This window comes from Podarcis bocagei (genome assembly GCF_964188305.1).
Source record: "Podarcis bocagei genome assembly, chromosome: 6".
NCBI lineage: Eukaryota > Metazoa > Chordata > Lepidosauria > Squamata > Lacertidae > Podarcis > Podarcis bocagei.
The window spans coordinates 70697919-70720001 of NC_138130.1; the positions used below are offsets into that span (position 1 = coordinate 70697919).

Below are 22083 nucleotides of genomic sequence, written 5' to 3' on the forward strand. Positions count from 1 at the left end.
TGCTCTGAACTCTCTCCAAAGTAGACCCAGGTGTAAATATGGGTACAATAAACCATATTTCTTCAAGACTGTGCCTTGATTTCCCAATGGAAACGCAACCCTGGCTGAGCTCCTGGAACCCCTGGAATCTCAAGCAGCCGCTCGGCAGAGATTGGGTTGGCGTGTAGCACTATTATGTTCAGCTGTCATGCCATTGCAGTTGTTGGGCTATTTTTTTGGTTGAAGGTTTTATTTGCTTACCTTAAAAATGAAATCTCTCTCTCTCTCTCTCTCTCTCTCTCTCTCTCTCTCTCTCTCTCTCTCTTCAGTAGATTATTAGTGGTAGGAACTATTCTCTGTTTTTGAGGAATAGGGCAGATTCAAAATAAATAGCAGAGGCTTCTTGTTCCTCTAGTTTATTTTTTGAAAGATCAATACCAGAACAAGCACAAACATCAGCCGTGCCGTGAAAGAGCTCTAGAAAATAAAGCTGCATGTTGTTTCACAGGCAAGTGACAAAATGTCCTGTTCTTTTTACTTTCCACAGCAAGCCATGGATATTTTGGGCTTTGTGGCGGATGAAAAGTATGGTGCCTACAAGCTCACTGGTGCCATTATGCACTTTGGAAACATGAAATTTAAACAGAGACCCAGGGAGGAGCAGGCAGAAGCCGATGGCACTGAAAGTAAGCTCTTCCGTATCTGCCCATTCGCAATGTTCCATGCCCTGTGTTGAGCTGCGAGGCTGCAAGGCAAGGTCTGTTTTAAATGACTGCAGGGATGTTCACAAGTTACATTCAATGAGTGGACAATCTGTGTACACAAATAGTTGAGCTGTGCACATGTACAGTTATTCACAAGTAATGTTCAGCAACTGTACAGACTGTCCACACAATAGTTAAGCTATACATCAAGGGTACAATCTTTCACACAAACACTTGTACATTTGTAGGGCCAGCTTATATCTGTGTTCACTGAAACATGTGAATAAGCCTTGTTATTGCTGTGTGATCTGTATTCAGATCATACATAATCTTCAAGTTTTATTCCTCTCACTTCTGCGATTGTCATTTCCATGTGATTGGAACATACATATCATGACACTTCTGTGTTTTCCATGATGTTGATATTACTCTCCTGGGGGAAAATAAATGTCAAAACACAGCAAGAGCAGCATCTAGACTTTCAGACTCGGGTACTTGGGGTTAGAGAAACACAGTGAATTCAGGAAGGATCTATGATGTAGAGGTCTGCCGTCTTTTAAATATATTAAATTCTAGTACAGGGTAGGTGTTAGCTAGGATTTATATAGCCAATTTGATTTTCATGCTCCATTGTTGCTGTTTAAAAAATGCTAGAGTCTATCCCAGTAAATGAGTGATCTGTAAATCTAAACCAGTCCTATCCTGTGTCAATGAACTTGTTGAAATATTGTAACTCTCCATCAGGTGCTGACAAAGCTGCTTACCTGATGGGAATTAATTCCTCTGATATGCTTAAGGGTTTGGTGCATCCTAGAGTGAAAGTTGGAAATGAGTATGTCACCAAAGGCCAAAGTGTGGAACAGGTAAGGAGGTGTTTAAACTACATGAGCCAGCATGATACCAAACCTATATGCTGGGATGGAGAACCATCATTCTTTTGAGGGCTGCAGTTCCCTTGGGAGCAATCTGTCTGGGACTGCATGCTACTGGGGGGCTGAAGCCAGCAGTGGAGCTAAAAGTGGGTGGAGGACTCTTTTGAGCTTCGATTTATGATTTGTCTGACCCTTTCCAACAAATACATTGAGCTCAGATTGGCTCACAATAATAACAAAGTGTTAAAAATTAGCAAACAACACTTCCAGCATATGAAAAAACAACACAGCATATAAGTGAAGCAAAACAAACAAACTGAAAAAAAAAATTAATGCAAGAACTACCGTATTTGGATACAAGCCATTGTATTTCTTCAGTACACATTTCCTTACCACATTTCCTCAGAAATAAATGTTACTGATTTCAATATGGGTTAGTTGGGCTTAATGTAGAAAATTTTAAAACCTCCCACGACGATATCATGAAACAGGGAAGTACATAGCTGGATTTTCATAAAACAAAACTGTAAATCTAGCTTCAAAGATTCCAAAGCTATATTGAAATCCATCTTGCATGCAGCTGTGTGAGCATATTTATGCCGAGTTGAAACTGCAAAACCTATGGCTTTGGGCAATTATTAAAGCACACATTATCACACTGAAGTCCTTGCCATTGGACAAAGCAGTAAACTATGCAAGTGCAAAAGGAACTAGATAAATTGCCGTTGAGCCAATAAATATGTTGCTTGGTGATGAAAAAATATAATTCCCCCTGCAGATTTCATATGTAGCTATATTTATTCCTGTTTTATAAGTCAGGGACTAAGGGTGAGAAATGATTTGCTTTATCAAGGTTGCATAGTTGGATCAAGTATCCCAGGTCCAACACCCTCTATACTGAGCTACACTGATCTGTGTTTTAGGTCAATAATTGTATGCTAGGTTTAAACCCAGAATGTCAATAGATCTGAACCTGGCATGTAGGATGCTCAAAGGGAGTATCTTCCGCAGACATGATCACAAGGATTATTATGGTATTGTGTGATTGTTCTACCTCTCTTCTACAGGTTTCCTATTCTGTTGGGGCCTTATCCAAAGCAGTGTATGATAGGATGTTCAAGTGGCTCGTTACTCGCATCAATAGGACCTTGGACACCAAGTTGCCAAGACAGTTCTTCATCGGGGTGTTGGACATTGCTGGCTTTGAAATCTTTGATGTGAGTACCGTATTTTTCGCTCTATAACACGCACCAGACCATAACACGCACGTAGTTTTTAGAGGAGGAAAATCCGTAGGCATGCCACCCGTAGGCATTCCCTCCATAACACGCACAGACATTTCCCCTTACTTTTTAGGAGGAAAAAAGTGAGTGTTATGGTGCAAAAAATATGGTAATTGCCTCCCAAAATTTTCATGGTAGCAACAAATTGATTTAAAGTAATTATGTTTAGGGAAGTTTTTAATGTTTGATGGATCACTGTATTTTAATCTTTTGTTGAAAGCCGCCCAAAGTGGCTAGGGAAGCCCAGCCAGATGGGCGGGGTATAAATAATAAATTATTATTATAAATTATTATTATGTCTCTTAGCTAGAAGATAACGTTTGTTGAAAGAATCAGTTATCAATGTTGTATTAGCAGGAATGTCACCTCAGATGTTGCTTGACTCCCATCATTCCTGACCACTGGCCATGTTGGGTGGGGTTGATGGGGGTTAGAATCCAACATCTGGAGGGTCACAGATTACACACCCATGTTGTACAGCTTGCTGAGTTTATCAGGAGCAATGAGAACTAGTCGATAATGTATAGGTGTAGTTTATTTATCATTGATAAGAGCATGAGGAACGTACTCCCAAACCCATCTTGGAAAGCAAGGAACTGTAACTAGTATTACAATTTTGATCTTTTGGTGATGGTAAGAAATAAGCAGTAGTCAAGTTCTCATACAAAAGTTGCAAACTTATACTTGCAACAGGCTTACCAGTGTTCAGCTGACCTAATTTATTTGATCCACCCAAGGGCAGTAGGAATGCACATATAAATACACACACAAAGGCAGAGAAGATGCACATAAATGTTTAACCATAAAAATTAGAAGGGTCAGTGAACTGTGGATAGTATTTATATAACTTAGCACCATCCACTCCAAGGAAAATGCCATAGTTTGCACAAATTTACTTCTCATGTTCTTAGCAAACAGCCCCGACATTTGCAGGACTTCAATTCTTCTGTTGCTGAAAGTGGAAAATATTTGCCTTTTGACAGATACCTTTCATAATGAGTCTACTTCAGCCTCAATCCAGGAAATGCTGGTTAGGCTTTGACTTCAGTTCTGCTCAAAGTTTCATCTAACAGCAGTTCCAATGGGACTTAGGCACAGCAGTTCCAATGGGACTTAGGCACAAATCAGGGCTTCAAAAAATATGCCTGGCATATTATGCCTGGCACACTTTGGGAATTCAGTGGCGCTCTTCTATCCATATCTGAAAATTAAGCAGTTGTGTTCTGCACATTAGCACTGAAGTTAGTCTTAAAGGAATTCAGATCATATACTAACAGACTTTACATATATTTGCCTTCGTTCTTGTTCCTCTGTAAATTTAATTTTATGTCTTTCCTCCCCCTCATAGTTTAACAGCTTTGAGCAGCTTTGCATCAATTATACAAATGAAAAACTGCAACAGTTTTTCAATCACCACATGTTTGTCTTGGAGCAAGAAGAGTACAAAAAGGAAGGCATCGATTGGGTGTTCATTGACTTTGGATTGGATTTGCAAGCCTGCATTGATCTCATTGAAAAGGTATGGAAAACATCATTGGGGTTTCTGTTTGATAGCAGGAAAGGCTTACCATAAAGACAATGAGATTAGGGTGGATTTAGGGGAGCGTGACTGGTTTGGTCACACTGGAAGTGGAGACTTGGGGATGCCACAAGCGGCACCACAACTATGATGTAGAACAGAAGGCAAGATGCGAGGGGGGCGAATTTTGGCATTGCACAGGGCACCGCTGAAATTTGAGACCCCAAGGTCTACCAGTGATGTGATGTAGTGACTAGCGTATCTGACTAGGCCCTGAACTAGGTTATGTCTTTGTGCAGCTGTAAAATTTACTGCTTGACCCATGGGCCAGTCGTTGCCTCTGGGCATAACCTACCAGACAAGCTAGTTTTGACCATAAAATTGAGGAAGATAACCATCTATTCCAGCTTGAGTTCTCTGAAGGAAAGAAGGAATACAAACATACTTTTGAAGATTGATTTCTTCTACTAGCACCATGACAAGCCTAAACAACAGCAATATACCTGGTACCTTTTGATTCTTGATGTTTCCACTGGAGATACAGATATACCTATATTTATTCATTTTTCCATAGTTGCCCATGCTCAGAGATGTAGCAGTCACATTCAAAACAAATAAATCTTCTTGACCAGTTTTTTCCATTAGTTAGGAGAGACCATTAAACAACTTTTGCCCCACCAAGGCAAATGTTGCCTAATAATGCAAGAACTGCAGAAAAAGACTGGGATGGGTGTCAGTAACTTGGCAAGCCACAAGACACAGCTGGTGGTATGTGTTCATTATGCTGTGTAGTAAGTTATATAGACCTCAGCTATTATAACGCTGGGTTGTTTTCTGACTGATTTATTGAGAAAAGTAAGTCAATCCAAGCCTTTTTGAAAACCAAAGCATCAATATTGTGTCAGCAATCTGTATAAAATATAATATTTTCACACTGTGTCGTCAAGTCTGATAGCAGTCTGAAAGAGTAATATGTTAACAGCTATTGGGAGCGGGGAGATTTTGCAGATGCAGTATTCATTCATGCTAACCAAAATGACATCCTTGGAAAACAAAACCCTAACATTTATCTCCCTATTGCTGTGCGTAGCCCTTGGGGATCTTGTCTATCCTAGAAGAAGAATGCATGTTCCCGAAGGCTACAGATATGACCTTCAAAGCCAAGCTGTACGACAATCATCTGGGCAAGTCACCCAATCTGCAGAAACCCAGGCCTGACAAAAAGCGGAAATATGAAGCTCATTTTGAACTCCTGCACTATGCTGGAGCGGTAAGTTTTTGGCATTTGCAGAAGGGGACAATGGCATTAACCTCAAAGCATGAAGCCCTGTTGGAATGAATGTGTCAGATGCTGCTGGTGGTTGCTCGCGAGTAACCAGGCAGGACTCCGACCTGTCTTTTACAGGTGTTATTGTGCAAACTATTTACAGTGCAGATCTACAAAGTTCATGCCCATCTTAGTCACTTGCAGAATCAGGGAGTGGCCCCTTCCGGCTTCTCCTCTAACATAAGAACTTCGGCATCCCAAGCCTCCCCCCCCTTTGCGTTTCACCCCTCTGCACAAGCTGGGCTACAGAAGAGGTGTGCGTCCCTCCTGGCCAGCCCAGCGAGGTGAGGCGCTGGGGCTCTCAGCAGCATCCTTGAGCCCTTTCCTCGCTTGGCTGGCCCCTTCACTCTCTTCTTCACTGGAGGTGTGGCTTTTCCCACCGCTGGAAGAGGAACTGTTCCTCAGGAGTTTCGGAGGCTTTCTGTATCCCAACAGCCCCCCTGCCTCCCTCCCCTGTTCCGATGGCAGTCCCCTGACAGAATGGAGTCATGGGCCAAAGTGGTTGCAATGGCACGAGAGGAATGCCACGCTTTGAGTTTTGAAAAGTTAACTTGAGGGTGAAGTCAGTTGAGCTTCTGAGTGTGCTGGAAGCAGTTTGAAATTATCTGCTCTTGAAACATATGCCTTAGAATTCAACCACAGAGTCTCTGTCTTCATCTCTAGGCATTATTATTATTATTGTCTCTACAAAGAAGGACTGAAACTCAGTGGTAGAGCACATGCTCTGTATGCAAAAGGTTTAATTCATGACGTCCCCAGGTGGGGCTAGGAAAGACCCCAATCTGCAACCCTAGAATCAGGAGTGATGGGAGTTGCAATCCAAGAACATCTGTCACCATCTTAGCTAGGCGTGGTGTGGACAAATGAATTAGTAGTCTGGCTCAGTAGAAGGCAGTTTCCATGTTCCTAAGTGATAGGGGGAACTGAAAGACTGGGGGCATGCATGGAAGAAGGATGTGGTGATTATTTAGGAAAATGGAGATCTGATATTAAGATGAATATATTACTGGGAAGACTCCTGAAGTGACCCATAAAATCCCCCTTAATTATCTTCCTTCTTTCAGATGTCCTTTGGAAACTATATTGTGCAGACAGACCTTTGCAATATGAATGTTCTCTTTTCAAACCAACCAGTATTTACTGTTTTTTTTAATTATGTTTTTATGTATGCTTTTTGTTGATTTTATTCTTAAATGTTGCATTTCCCTTCCATTTTTTTAATGAAAGTGCAGTTTATAAATACATAAATAGATAAACCAGAATTTTAAATGGTTGTAAGGTAAAAGCAAAAGGCATTAGACTTGATTATTTAATCTGTTTTATTGTTTTGCTTCCGTTTTGTTGTCTATCATCTCTCTCTCTCTCTCTCTCTCTCTCTCTCTCTCTCACACACACACACACACACACACACACACACACACACACACTAGGTGCCCTATAACATTATGGGTTGGCTCGAGAAAAACAAAGACCCACTCAATGAAACTGTAGTGAGCACTTTTCAAAAATCTTCCAACAAACTTCTGGCAAGCCTATTTGAAAATTATGTCAGTGCTGACAGCGGTAAGTCGAATGACCGTTTCCCTTTAATTCCTAGATCAAAGCTTAGCAGAAATGTTGAGTAAATATACCATCTCATGAGATCTGAAGGTCTTGCTGCCTTAAATGTACTTTTTTCTATTACATCTCTGTGGGATGACTATTTCTACTGATTCAAACAGTTGGTGCATCACTCAGCTTTCTTTCTGGCTCAGATGTTGGTACATCACTCAGCTGCAGCCATAGGCACTATGAGTTACATTTTGACGGTGCACCCATAAAATGCTTTATAGGTACATCTTTAAATGCTAGACAGTTAGGAATGTCTTTAACACTCCTGATGAATACACCGTTGGTGGGAATGATACTGTGTAATGAGTGAAATAACCTCTGCAAAGAACAGATTGGAGTACTGTGGGAGGTCAGAACCATGAATCATGAAAATACTAGAAGTAGCAAATGTATATTACAGACATGCCCCCACTTATGTGAGACTGACACATGTGTGGCCGCATATATGCATGGCGCTGGGAAATAAATAAATAGATATATTCAATCCAGGAAATGGCGGGAGAGTTAGAGAGTCCTTGTGGCTCATGAGGACACCCTCCCCAGAGCCCAAAGAGGTCTTCAGAGAGGGTGGAGGAAGCCCCAAAGAGACTGCAGGCACAGTGGGGCTTTGTTTAGGCTGCTGAGTCTCCCCGCCTAGCAGATGATGCGTGCGGTAGCCACCTCTTTTCCGCATCCTCCAGCCTCTAGGCATCCCCAGAGCTTCAACTCTAGTTGCTGGAGGGCAGAAAAAATGGGCTTTTTTGACAGCTCCCTACTTACATTATTTTCACTTATGCGTGCGGGCCCTGGAACATAACGTAAATGGGGAGACACCTGTACTACGCACAAATAGTATGCATTTTCCAATACGTTGGAATTATATATCCTAGTTGGGGCCATGTCATTTTTCAGTCACGGCCTACTTGGGCATGAATGCTCCTGTGCTCATCAACATGGACACAAGGATGTACCAATTAACCTCTTCCGCTAGTCCTGAAATGTGAAAAGCATGACCACTTGTAACAACAGACTCTTTCTGCCCACAGCTGTGCACATGAAGGCTTCTAGGCTTCTGCACCATTGGGAGTCCATGTTTCGAGGAAACCTTCATACGTAGTGCTGTACGTGTGAAGGCTCCACTGCCACAGGTGGTTGTGCTCTTTGCGCAAAGGCTAGAGGATGAGGCTGCTTGAAATGTCACCACTCCCACAAAGATGAACATAAGAGCCTGAATGCCTGCACACGGCTTCTGTAGGGGTTTCAGTGGGCACATAGTGAACTGGTTGTGTGAATCAGCAACCATGAGCACAAGTTACTGCCTTGAGCACAAGTAATGTGTGAGCTCATTCAGCCCAGCAGTTGATGCTTATAATGGATGCTATGGAAGAATGGTTATATGGATTGGAAAGAAGGGGCAGTATCCAGCTAAACCCTCCAGAACATCTTTAAGGGGCACATGGGCAGAAGAGAGGGAGAGGAAGCTCTGTTGTGTAACAAGGTGGTTGCACTAAGGGAATTGTTTACTTGGCTGTCACCCAAAGTTTAAAAAGGAATAGTATGAATTGTTTCTTTGTAGATATAGGCTATGTTGTGTCACTTATTGGAATATAAAGCATTTTTAAAAATTGCAACACCCCACCTATCTTTTATAGTATAAAGTAAAGTAAATGCAGCTTCAGGAAATAAAAAATATTGTGCACCTGATAATTAAAGAAAATGGTGGTTCTCAATATCAAATCTCTTAGTTTTGAAGGTTCTGCTCCACTGAGCAGAAATAATTCTTAAATAACCGCATTTGCAACTGTCCTCTTTGGGCACCGCAGCAATTTGCAGGTTTCCATAAAATGATGTTAAATAAGTAGGAGTGTGACTCATTACAGAGATTTAGCTGTTATATCCTACAGCCACAATCAATTTACAGAATATTTATTAAGAACCTCATGTGAGTAGATGTAGTTGTCATGAATCATAAGAGGGTGTCTGGAAGACGCAGCCAGAATGCAGACTCCATAACGCAAATTGGAGACGGAGCTGAGCCAAAATAACACAACCTGCCACTTGCACATCATTGCAGGTAACTAGGAATCGTCATCTTGCCTGTGGGGATTTTTTGTTTTTTTTAATCTGCCACGGAATGTTATTCCTGGGACTTGTTATGCGGTTTTCACACTATGTCTGCCAAAGGGCATGGCCGTCTTAGTAGCAACATGAAACACATGGCACAACTCAGGTCTTTTTTACACGGACACTTACTATCAGGAGAAGCTTCCTAATGCCGAGAGCCGTTCTGTATCAGAACCAACACATCTGGAGCTGGTGAGGTCTCCTTCCCTGCTGGCTTCAGCAGAGGCTGGACGGCCATCTGCCAGGGATTCTCTAGTCGCATCCTGCATTGTTGGCCCTACATGGATCAGGGGACTGGACTAAATGAGCCTCAAGATCTCATCCAGTTCTGAAATGTTATGCTGTAGAAAATAGCAGGTGCCCTCTCAGATTCTTTGCAGGTCTTCAGAACTGACTCCAGTTAGTCCCATGTGCAGTATACCTTCAAAGCGGTGTCATACCACTTTAAACAATCATGGTTCCCCCCCCCAAAGACTCCTGGGAACTGTAGTTTGTTAAGGGTGCTGAGAGTTGTTAGGAGACCCTTATTCCCTCACACAGAACTGCAGTTCTCCAAGTGGTGTGACTGTCGATCCCTCTTCCTCTGGACCTCAGGGAACTCTAGGAATTGTAGCTCTGTGAGGGTGCATATGAGGCAACATCACACTAACCCGACAAGAGTGTTTGGAGCATGATCAGGGTATGCTGAGAGGATGATCAGAGGACACTTTACACCACAACACCATAATGTTCTTGATGTTATCTGTAACCCACACATGGTGTTAAGCAGCAGAATATATGGCTGATTTATTAAAACTGCCTTTCCTTTCTAAAATGTTCCTTTGGACACTTTTCCTATGACATAATATTTAACTTATAACCAAAGCAAATGCCTCATGGAAAGTCCCCTCCATGAAGTTCCCCTTATTAATCAGTTTAGATGCCTATATTGTCCTTGGCCTACTAAGCTTGGGGGCCTTATGCAATCATATTAGGGAAAGTCATACATTGCAGACAAAGCCAGAAAGTCTCTGGGTGGAATTCAACATTCCCTGCACGAGGCCTCCTCTGATAGGGTTTGGTAAGTGAATCCCTTCCAATGTATGTACCCCATTCTTATGAAGAATACCCAGAAACCTACCGAGTGGCACAGGAACTAGTATTACTGGACAGTTGTTAAAGCCTCAACACTATGGAAGGACTCACAGTTGCCTGGAGCCCCTATTGCTGCTTCTTGCTGCCATTGTCTCTTGCTCACCTGAGGGCCCAATTCTCACGGCTGCCTAGAGAAAGGCTTATAGCTCAGTGGGAGAGCATCTGCTTTGCATTCTTAAGGGTTTCAGTTTAAATTCCTGGAATTTCCAGATAGGGCTGAGACTATCCTAGTCTGAACCCTTAGAGCAGAGCTTTCCAAACTTTTAATGTTGGTGACACACTTTTTAGATGTGCATCATTTCTCGACAGTAATTCAGTTTTACTAGCAAACCAGAGGTAAACTAACACCTTTCCAGCCCTGAGAGGAGCATGGGGAGCATTCGCGTGACACACCAACATGTCATGACACACTGTTTGGAAAGCTCTGCCTTAGAGAGCAACTGGTAGCAGTGCTGGATTTAGGATGGTGTGGGAGGTTCCTCCATACAAGGAAGAACACAAGGAACCAAGCCAAGGGGCCACAAGAAAGCTGCATTGTAGCTTGTAGCAGCTGAAAACATCACTGGACCCACACTGCTGCATATGGCTTTGCAGAAAGCCATTGATAAGCATGCAAACTGTATTAAACATTTCTGCTTCATGTCAGTGGTGTAATCAGTATTTAACTTAGTTGCTCTGTCTTTTTTTTTTTAAGCACAAGCTGATAAAGGTGGAGAGAAGAAACGCAAGAAAGGTGCTTCCTTCCAAACAGTGTCATCCATGCATAAAGTAATTTTTCATTTCTTTTTTAAATGTAACCTGTCTGTTGTCTTTGTCATTTTACACCAACAAGCTGGAATATTCCTAACAGAGAACCTAAAATATTAGAAACAGGCCTCCATACAAGACCTGATTGTCTAGCTTCCTAAGTCATTAGCTGTACATTTTATTGATTTCCTCTTCTGATTCAGCACTTGAAACCAGATGGGTAAACTATACTCAGCTGTCATAGCTCATCAAGGATGGGGTTCAATACAACCACCAACGCATCCAGGAGGACTTCAAAAAATTACAGGGTTTTATTACATAAACTTTAAGGGAATAGAGTGAACTTGTTAACCTTTAAGGGACCATAACAGACAAACGGTGGCAACTCTTGCATTGGCAGCAACTGTCAAATATGGCTAGCCCTCTAGAAGTTGTATCCAAAACTTAGCAGGTGGTTGGCATGGTTGGATTTGACAACATCAATTGATTATTTTGGGATCGGGATCAGAAGCTACAGTTTGATACTGGCACAGTTTAATAAACCATAGTTTAAACTAACCACAATTTGGTCCTCTTGAGATGTAACTGAGAACTGTGCTTAATTTAAACCAAGACCTGGGTGCTTTCAGCCTCCTTCTCATGACTACATCAGATGGGAGGTGAGGAGAAGGAAGTGCACGAGCAAGTTCATTGACGTAGCTTAAACTATGGTTTAGTGTGACATCCAAACCAGAGCAGTGATTGTGAAGCAAGTGTACTAAGAAGTAACCAGGCACCGGGAAGTTGTGGGCAGCAAAGGAGCTACAGTAGTCCCAGTGTATGTACCTGCCTACTGAATCACTTCTTTATCCCATGGAGATGGGTGGCTTGCTCATCAGATGCTTGTTGTTCTGAAATGTTCCATGATTTTGCTTGTTTTAATCTCCCTTTCCTCTCCAAAGGAAAATTTAAACAAACTGATGACTAATCTGAAGTCCACATCTCCCCATTTTGTGCGCTGCATTATTCCCAATGAAACAAAAACGCCAGGTAAAGCAAATCCAGCATAATTTTATTGGATTTCTTAGGTCTCACAATACAAATCATCATCTCTGGTGACATGTGATAAAGCCACCCTGAAATATAATCCTTACGTTGGATTTTCTTTCCAGGTGCTATGGACCCCTTCCTTGTCCTTCACCAGCTTCGCTGTAACGGTGTCTTAGAAGGAATTCGTATTTGCCGCAAGGGATTTCCAAACAGGGTTATCTATGCTGACTTTAAACAAAGGTACCGTGAAGATCAGTGGCCTAGCCAAGTTCTTACTTCTTTTGATCCCCCAAACCCAATAAGCAACCTTGCTTTTTAATCCTCTTAATTCACTTTTGGATGGCTTCTTTTGTTTACTTGATTGTTCTTTCCACAGCTGAGCTGAATCAAAAAAATTTGCAGATGCTGGAAATTTGGCCGATGTGTGGATTTTGGCCCAGAATTTTATTTATTCATAAAAGTATTTCTAGACCACCAGTTCATACTGGGTGTTATGGAAGTTCAGCTGCCTACCTACTTCAACTTCATTTGGGCCAGGGCTCTCTTTTGGCCCAGCGTCTGTTAGCATGCCTGCCTCAACCCTGTAGCTTGTGAAATGCATGCTTTTGAACATGTACTTAGCATATATCACTTTGCCTCCAGCCACTGCACATCTGGGAGTTGGGCAGGAGGGTAGAGAATCTAGACAGGATTGCGCCTGGTTGCTTCTATGTTGTAGTGGTCTTTTTATTTTAAAAAAATCAGTGTTATCTACCCTAGTTTTGAGGAAACAATTACCGCTAAATGTCAACGTTTGTGCCATTCCTTTTGGAAAAAGGAAGTTGTCAGTGTTTACTGCTGCTGCTGCTGCAGCTATATAAATCTCCATCTGGAGAGAGATAAGCTCATTATGTTTAGATTCCGGAAGGAGAAATGTTTTTAAGTTTGTTTTGTTAATAGCAATGCTATTACAGGGAATATTTACGACCCTTTGTTGCTTTAAATGCTTTCTATAACTTAAAGTTACAGGGCAAAGTTTGCTCAATTGGCTGTTGGGGTGAAGCCTTGGAAGTTCAAAGCTATCTCCTTTCACCCTAATTTTCCTTATTTTACATTATTATCTAGCTAATGTGTTGGAGGCTGGGTAAATGGGGGGGGGGGGACAAATGACTGCTCTGACATCACTGGTTAATTGGGTGCATTAATTGAGGAAGGGCCATAGATCAGTGGCAGAGCATATATTTTGCATTCAGAAGGTCCCGTGTTCAGTCCTTGGCATCTTCAGTTTAAAGAAGTAGGTAGCAACTGCTGAAAATGGCTTCAGCCTGAAACCCAGAGAAACCCCCGTATAATGGGTAGAAAGGCAGAGAATCTGGTCTTCTGTCTGACATACCTCCTGTATTCCAGTGTAAAGAGAGGCATAGCAACCTGGTCCAGAGTTTCATCTGCTTACACATTTTTTTAATCTATTCTTGCCAGGTACCGCATTCTGAATCCTTCTGCAATTCCCGAGGACAAGTTTGTAGACAGCAGGAAAGCTGCTGAAAAATTGCTCGCCTCTTTAGATATTGATCATAACCAGTACAAGTTTGGACACACAAAGGTAAAGCAATGGTTTCAATCTTTCCTTGAGCTCAGTTAATCATCTGAGAGAATTTGATGCTAGAACACTGTTGAAGGCCTGGATGGATGGATGGATGGATGATCACTAGAAGATCAATGTACGCTATTCTGTCCCATCTATGAAAGAGTGGTGGTTGTGGGGAAGTAGGAAATGACACCTGGTTAAAGAGAAGCTATCATCCTATAGCCACTTACCCAAGGATAAAAAAACAACTCATTGGGGCTTACTTCTGAGTAGCCTTGTATAGAATTGTGCATTCATTAATCACAAGTGTTAATCAATCCCATACACGTTACATCAGTTAAAATAACAACATGACAATCAGAAGTGGAAATCAAGAAGAAGGTAGCTCCGTGGCACCTAACACATTACACCAAATTGAGGCTCCTTGTGTGTCATTATTCAGCTTTAAGCACCCAGGCCAAGGGGCAAGCCAAACAGATATTCAACAAGAACAAAGATCAATGCAGGTAGAAAGCTAAATACACAGACCCCCATGGTAATAACTAGGCAGTGTGGATCCACCCATTAAAACAACTAGTTAGGTTGGGCCTTTCTAGTCCCCCTGAATTCAACCCCTGAACAATAAAATTGCAGCACCACTAACAGTCAGCACAGCTAGGCATGGCATATAAAAACAACCTTAAAAGCAAAAAAATTACCTGGCAAATGGCCCCTGGAGTAAAACAGTCTTCACTAAGTGACAGAAAACAGCAAGAGAATGGCACCACTGCCATTTTCTCGCTTCCATTCTGTGTTGTATTTATGCAAACCACTTAAGATTTCTGTTGAAATATAGAACAGTATACAAGTTAGTTAAGGAAATGAAAGAGAGGGGCAAAGGGAATCTCGTGTGACAAGTGTTCCAAAGCACACAAAGAAGGCTATCTAGTCCATGGGTAGGCAAACTAAGGCCCGGGGGCCGGCTCCAGCCCAATCACCTTCTAAATCCGGCCGATGGTTATTAGCGTGCTTTTACATGAGTAGAGCGTGTCCTTTTATTTAAAATGCATCTCTGGGTTATTTGTGGGGCATAGGAATTCGTTCTTTTTTCTTCTTTAAAATATAGTCTGGCCCCCCAAAAGGTCTGAGGGACAGTGGACCGGCCCCCTGCTGAAATAGTTTGCTGACCCCTGATCTAGTCACCATTGCTGCTTTCACATGCAGCTTGTTTGGCTTATTGGAATTAGTGTGCAGAGAACCTGGGCTCATGCAAGGAAGTTGGTTTGCAAAAGGAACCCCATTTCAATAAACCTTAGCCAGAAATGCTGTTGATTTTCGTGGGCGAAGTGTTCTAGTTCTGTGCTAGACACTATACGGTTGGCCGTAGTGAGAAATGGGATGTTGCACCAGGTGGGCCTCTGGCCTGATCCAGTCAGTGGTGGACTTTGGGCTCTCAAATTTCATTAGTGCCCTGTGCAACACTAAAATTTGGTGCCCCCTGCCTCTCACATTCTGTTCTACGGCAATGTTGTGTGACCCCCTGCAGTCCAACACCGGGGCCCCCCCTGCAGCCCACAGCAATTATACTACCCTAAAACTGCCTCTGGATCCAGCAGGTCTCTTCTCATGCTAAAATCTCTAGCACTGTTCAGAAAACCGATGTGAAGAAGTAAGGGAAACACCTTTTCTAGCACTTCAGATTAAATGGCCAGAATAAATGCACCCCATAATGTTGAATGTCAGATCAAATTATAAAACAGGAAGGAAGTAGATCAGAAATACCACCAATTGTCTACCACCCAAGGATATATAATTCACAGCTCTGATTGTACCTGTAATGCTTCAATTGCCATTCATCATTACTAATAGCTAGATTTTTCAAAGGAATTGATGTAAAAGAATAGAACTAATTGCCACTTTTATGAATAATATTTTTTTAAAACCTTGCCAAGGGTAGAGACATACCCCCTAGCTTTCAAACATCCAGATATGTCTTTATTCTTTTTCTTTGACTTTTTAAAAATATGGCATGCTTTTTGCAAGGTAGAGTATTGTAATATAGGGTAGATATAGGATAGTCTGTCGCTATTTTCAATTGCATACGGGTAAGTTCAGGATGCACAATTATAGTTGATTGGGAAGCCTTGTGCAACAAATCTCCCCCCCCACCAACCAACCCCAGACTTTTTGCAATAAGGAAAAGGGTGGTATAATTCACTGGAAAGAGTGGGGAAACAGTTTGATGCAACATCATCTGATCTCCTGGTAAACTAAACAGAATGGATGCTCATTAAATAGCCACTGCTGTCCAATCTCTCTGCAAACACAAACACATCAGGATGAGAGTTCAGTAAACAGGTCATCTGGAAGCATTTGCAAAATAACATGCATAGAGCTGTAGAAATTTATGATGCAATCATATATATATATATATATATATATATATATATATATATATATGCAGGTTTTGGTGTTTTCGGGTATCATCCCGTGTAAGAGTTGGGGTGTCTAGGCGACGTTTCGACGAGGTCTCACTCGTCATCTTCAGGCTGGTGCTTTCGGCTTCTTGTTACTAGAACAGAGCAGGATCTCAGTGTTTGAGTTCCTATAAATACTGTTGAGGGGGTGTGGTGTATAGCCTCCAACGTTCTGGGCAGAGAGGAAGTTCCCAGGTTATTGTGCCTTTTCTTCTTTTGTTCATTAATTACTTGAGGGATATCTTGAGTGATTTCTTGAGTGATATTCTGAGTACCACTTAGGAGGGTCATTAGGTGTGGATTAGTTGCTAAAGCTTTCGTGTCTTGACCTCTTGAGCTTGTGAAGAGTTTTTCTGAGTTTTTCTGAGAAGAGTTTTTCTGAGAAGATGGCTGTACTGCACTTAGTTGTGCTCTGGCTTGGCTTCGTGTATAGGGGCGAGCTGTGGTTTTGTGCCCTGTGCCAGCCAGATCTGTGTAGGGATTGCAGGGGGGTGCAGCATCCGGAGGTGCCACTATGGTTTGGCTACTGGATGGTATCTGTAATTTATCTGTGGAGAGGGTCTGGGTTTGGGTCTGGTGTGGTTGATTGGAGATGGCGTTCTGTGTGCCTCTGGTTCTGGTGTCAGTTTTTGTGGGGAGGGCTAATTTCCAGATGTCTGGCAGGCGGGACGTGTCGTCACGCTTGTTCATGTTGTGAGGGTGTTTCTCTATCTCGATGGCTTCCATGATTATTCTCTTGTGGTGATGTTCCATGTTAAAGAGCAATTTGGAATCTGCAAAATTAATTTCGTGTCCTGTTTCTTTCATGTGTTGGTAAAGAGAGGAAGTTTTTTCTTCTTTTTTGACGGCATTCTTGTGTTCTGCGATACGTGCATTTATTCGTCTGTTTGTTTGTCCAATGTACGTGGCTGGGCAGACTTTGCAGGGTATTTCATAGACCCCTTGGTTTTCTAACTGGATTTTATCTTTTGGGTTTCTGAGGATATTGGCTATTTTTTGGTTGGTGCAAAAGGCTGTTTTGATATTGTGTTTATGGAGGATTTTGCTAATTTTATCTGTGGTGCCCTTGATATAAGGAAGGAGGGCCATGCCATTGTTTTCTTCTGTGTCTTGGTTTTTGGGGGGTGTTTCTTTTTGGATTAGCTTCGTAACCCTGTTTTGCTGGTATCCGTTGGCGATTAACACATTTGAGAGATTCTGTAACTCAGTTGTCAAGTGGTCTTCGTCAGCCAGGCGTTTGGTTCTGGAGATGAGAGTCTTGGCTACGGAGTTTATTTGTGCAGGGTGGTGGTGTGATTGTGCATGTAAGTAGCGGTTGGTGTGTGTTTTTTTCCGGTAGATAGTGTGTCCTAGGGAGCCATCAGGTTTTTTGTAGATTAGGACGTCAAGGAAGGGAAGTTGGTTGTTGGCTTCTATTTCCATAGTGAATTGTATTTTGGGGTGTAGGCTGTTGAGATGTGTGAGGAAGCTATCTAGTTTTTCCTTCCCGTGTGGCCAAATTACAAAGGTGTCGTCAACATATCTGAGCCAAAGTTTGGGTTTGTGTTCTGACTTGTCTAAAGCATTGGTTTCAAAGTGTTCCATGTACAGATTTGCGATGACCGGTGAGAGGGGTGATCCCATAGGTGCTCCTTCTATCTGTTTGTATCTTTGTCCATTGTGGATGAAGTACGTGTTGGTTAGGCAGTGGTTGGTCAGGTCCAGGATGTATTCGGGGGGATTGTATTTGTTTTGAATGGCTGTCAAGGCTTCATTAATGGGCACTTGTGTGAAGAGAGATACAACATCGAAGCTCACAAGTAGGTCATCGGGATGTAGGTTTTGCTTCTTTATTGTTTCTATGAACTGGAAGGAGTTTGTAACGTGTGAAGCGATAGATTCTGCATAGGGCTGAAGTTGCTTAGCGAGAAATTTAGCGAGATTTTGTAGAGGTGAGCCTATGGAGCTGACTATTGGTCTGAGTGGTGTTCCTTCTTTGTGTATCTTGGGGAGACCGTAGAGTTTGGGGCATCTGGATGATTTTTCTCTGGGGATGATTCTTAGCTGGATTTCTTCACTGATAGGAGAGGCTTTTATTTTGGATTTGGTGGTTTTTTCCAGATAGGTGGTGGGATCTGTTTTTATAGGTTGGTAGGTAGGGTCTTGGAGTAGATTTGATAGTTTTGCTTGGTAGTCCGATGTGTTCATCACAACAGTGGCATTACCTTTGTCTGCTGGGAGAATGATTATGTTGTTGTCTTTCTTCAGGTTGGTGAGTGCTTTCTGTTCTTCTTTGTGTAAATTGCTTCTGGGTGGTTTGCTGGAGCAGAGGATGTTGGTGACTTCGAGTCTGATTTTATTGGCTTCATCTGGGTTGATTTTGGTTAGGCTAGCTTCGACTCCGCATATGATGTTTTCCGTGGGGATGCGTCTCGGGGCGACTGCAAAGTTGAAGCCTTTGGAGAGTACTTTGGTTTCAGTTGAGGTGAGGATCCTGTCTGATATGTTATGTACTGTTTGTTTCATGGGTTGTTGTGGAGGGTGGCTGGGCTTCTGGCGTTTCTCTAGTTTGTGGAGTTTGTTGGTGTGTGTGTCTGTCTTATGTGAGGACTCTGTTTCAGCTCTCCAAACGGCTAGTTGTTTGCATTTGTCCCAGAGTGCAGGGTGGATTTTGTTACAGAGTTTGAGGTGAAGAGTGAGCAGATCTTTGTTGGTTTGGTTTAGTAGGTATCTTTTCTTATGTAGTTCGTTTCTGATTAGGGATAGTTCAGTTCGTTTCAGGATCCTTTCGGTAGCTGGGGTTTTAGAGTGGAATTTAAGTTGGAAGCATGTGGGAATTAAGTTGTTGTCTCGGCAGTTGCGTAGGAACAAGAGATCACATAAGATGGTGGCTCTTCGGATTTCTAGTTTCTCGTAGGTTCTTGTCAGCTGGAAGGTTTCCTCCCCGTAGAGGTGAGATATTTGCTTTCGTAGATTTTCACGGGTACAGGAATGCAGGTTTTGGTGTTTTCGGGTATCTTCCCGTGTAAGAGTTGGGGTGTCTAGGCGACGTTTCGACGAGGTCTCACTCGTCATCTTCAGGCTGGTGCTTTCGGCTTCTTGTTACTAGAACAGAGCAGGATCTCAGTGTTTGAGTTCCTATAAATACTGTTGAGGGGGTGTGGTGTATAGCCTCCAACGTTCTGGGCAGAGAGGAAGTTCCCAGGTTATTGTGCCTTTTCTTCTTTTGTTCATTAATTACTTGAGGGATATCTTGAGTGATTTCTTGAGTGATATTCTGAGTACCACTTAGGAGGGTCATTAGGTGTGGATTAGTTGCTAAAGCTTTCGTGTCTTGACCTCTTGAGCTTGTGAAGAGTTTTTCTGAGTTTTTCTGAGAAGAGTTTTTCTGAGAAGATGGCTGTACTGCACTTAGTTGTGCTCTGGCTTGGCTTCGTGTATAGGGGCGAGCTGTGGTTTTGTGCCCTGTGCCAGCCAGATCTGTGTAGGGATTGCAGGGGGGTGCAGCATCCGGAGGTGCCACTATGGTTTGGCTACTGGATGGTATCTGTAATTTATCTGTGGAGAGGGTCTGGGTTTGGGTCTGGTGTGGTTGATTGGAGATGGCGTTCTGTGTGCCTCTGGTTCTGGTGTCAGTTTTTGTGGGGAGGGCTAATTTCCAGATGTCTGGCAGGCGGGACGTGTCGTCACGCTTGTTCATGTTGTGAGGGTGTTTCTCTATCTCGCTAAGCAACTTCAGCCCTATGCAGAATCTATCGCTTCACACGTTACAAACTCCTTCCAGTTCATAGAAACAATAAAGAAGCAAAACCTACATCCCGATGACCTACTTGTGAGCTTCGATGTTGTATCTCTCTTCACACAAGTGCCCATTAATGAAGCCTTGACAGCCATTCAAAACAAATACAATCCCCCCGAATACATCCTGGACCTGACCAACCACTGCCTAACCAACACGTACTTCATCCACAATGGACAAAGATACAAACAGATAGAAGGAGCACCTATGGGATCACCCCTCTCACCGGTCATCGCAAATCTGTACATGGAACACTTTGAAACCAATGCTTTAGACAAGTCAGAACACAAACCCAAACTTTGGCTCAGATATGTTGACGACACCTTTGTAATTTGGCCACACGGGAAGGAAAAACTAGATAGCTTCCTCACACATCTCAACAGCCTACACCCCAAAATACAATTCACTATGGAAATAGAAGCCAACAACCAACTTCCCTTCCTTGACGTCCTAATCTACAAAAAACCTGATGGCTCCCTAGGACACACTATCTACCGGAAAAAAACACACACCAACCGCTACTTACATGCACAATCACACCACCACCCTGCACAAATAAACTCCGTAGCCAAGACTCTCATCTCCAGAACCAAACGCCTGGCTGACGAAGACCACTTGACAACTGAGTTACAGAATCTCTCAAATGTGTTAATCGCCAACGGATACCAGCAAAACAGGGTTACGAAGCTAATCCAAAAAGAAACACCCCCCAAAAACCAAGACACAGAAGAAAACAATGGCATGGCCCTCCTTCCTTATATCAAGGGCACCACAGATAAAATTAGCAAAATCCTCCATAAACACAATATCAAAACAGCCTTTTGCACCAACCAAAAAATAGCCAATATCCTCAGAAACCCAAAAGATAAAATCCAGTTAGAAAACCAAGGGGTCTATGAAATACCCTGCAAAGTCTGCCCAGCCACGTACATTGGACAAACAAACAGACGAATAAATGCACGTATCGCAGAACACAAGAATGCCGTCAAAAAAGAAGAAAAAACTTCCTCTCTTTACCAACACATGAAAGAAACAGGACACGAAATTAATTTTGCAGATTCCAAATTGCTCTTTAACATGGAACATCACCACAAGAGAATAATCATGGAAGCCATCGAGATAGAGAAACACCCTCACAACATGAACAAGCGTGACGACACGTCCCGCCTGCCAGACATCTGGAAATTAGCCCTCCCCACAAAAACTGACACCAGAACCAGAGGCACACAGAACGCCATCTCCAATCAACCACACCAGACCCAAACCCAGACCCTCTCCACAGATAAATTACAGATACCATCCAGTAGCCAAACCATAGTGGCACCTCCGGATGCTGCACCCCCCTGCAATCCCTACACAGATCTGGCTGGCACAGGGCACAAAACCACAGCTCGCCCCTATACACGAAGCCAAGCCAGAGCACAACTAAGTGCAGTACAGCCATCTTCTCAGAAAAACTCTTCTCAGAAAAACTCAGAAAAACTCTTCACAAGCTCAAGAGGTCAAGACACGAAAGCTTTAGCAACTAATCCACACCTAATGACCCTCCTAAGTGGTACTCAGAATATCACTCAAGAAATCACTCAAGATATCCCTCAAGTAATTAATGAACAAAAGAAGAAAAGGCACAATAACCTGGGAACTTCCTCTCTGCCCAGAATGTTGGAGGCTATACACCACACCCCCTCAACAGTATTTATAGGAACTCAAACACTGAGATCCTGCTCTGTTCTAGTAACAAGAAGCCGAAAGCACCAGCCTGAAGATGACGAGTGAGACCTCGTCGAAACGTTGCCTAGACACCCCAACTCTTACACGGGAAGATACCCGAAAACACCAAAACCTGCATTCCTGTACCCGTGAAAATCTACGAAAGCATATATATATATATATATATATATATATATATATATATATATATATATATATATATATATATATATATATATATTTGCTTTCGTAGATTTTCACGGG

The 22083-nt window shown here is 42.5% G+C and overlaps 1 protein-coding gene across 1 annotated transcript in view; it reads left to right on the plus strand.

The window, feature by feature from the left end:
* MYH15 (myosin heavy chain 15) overlaps positions 1 to 22083 on the plus strand; it is a 93092-nt gene that overhangs the window by 25190 nt on the left and 45819 nt on the right. Inside the window, exons 12-21 of the mRNA XM_081198862.1 lie at positions 527 to 665; positions 1428 to 1546; positions 2623 to 2772; positions 4187 to 4357; positions 5448 to 5627; positions 7115 to 7247; positions 11227 to 11300; positions 12221 to 12308; positions 12431 to 12548; positions 13767 to 13890. Of these exons, the coding sequence (XP_081054988.1) occupies positions 527 to 665; positions 1428 to 1546; positions 2623 to 2772; positions 4187 to 4357; positions 5448 to 5627; positions 7115 to 7247; positions 11227 to 11300; positions 12221 to 12308; positions 12431 to 12548; positions 13767 to 13890 (1296 nt within the window). The remainder of the gene's footprint in view (positions 1 to 526; positions 666 to 1427; positions 1547 to 2622; positions 2773 to 4186; positions 4358 to 5447; positions 5628 to 7114; positions 7248 to 11226; positions 11301 to 12220; positions 12309 to 12430; positions 12549 to 13766; positions 13891 to 22083) is intronic.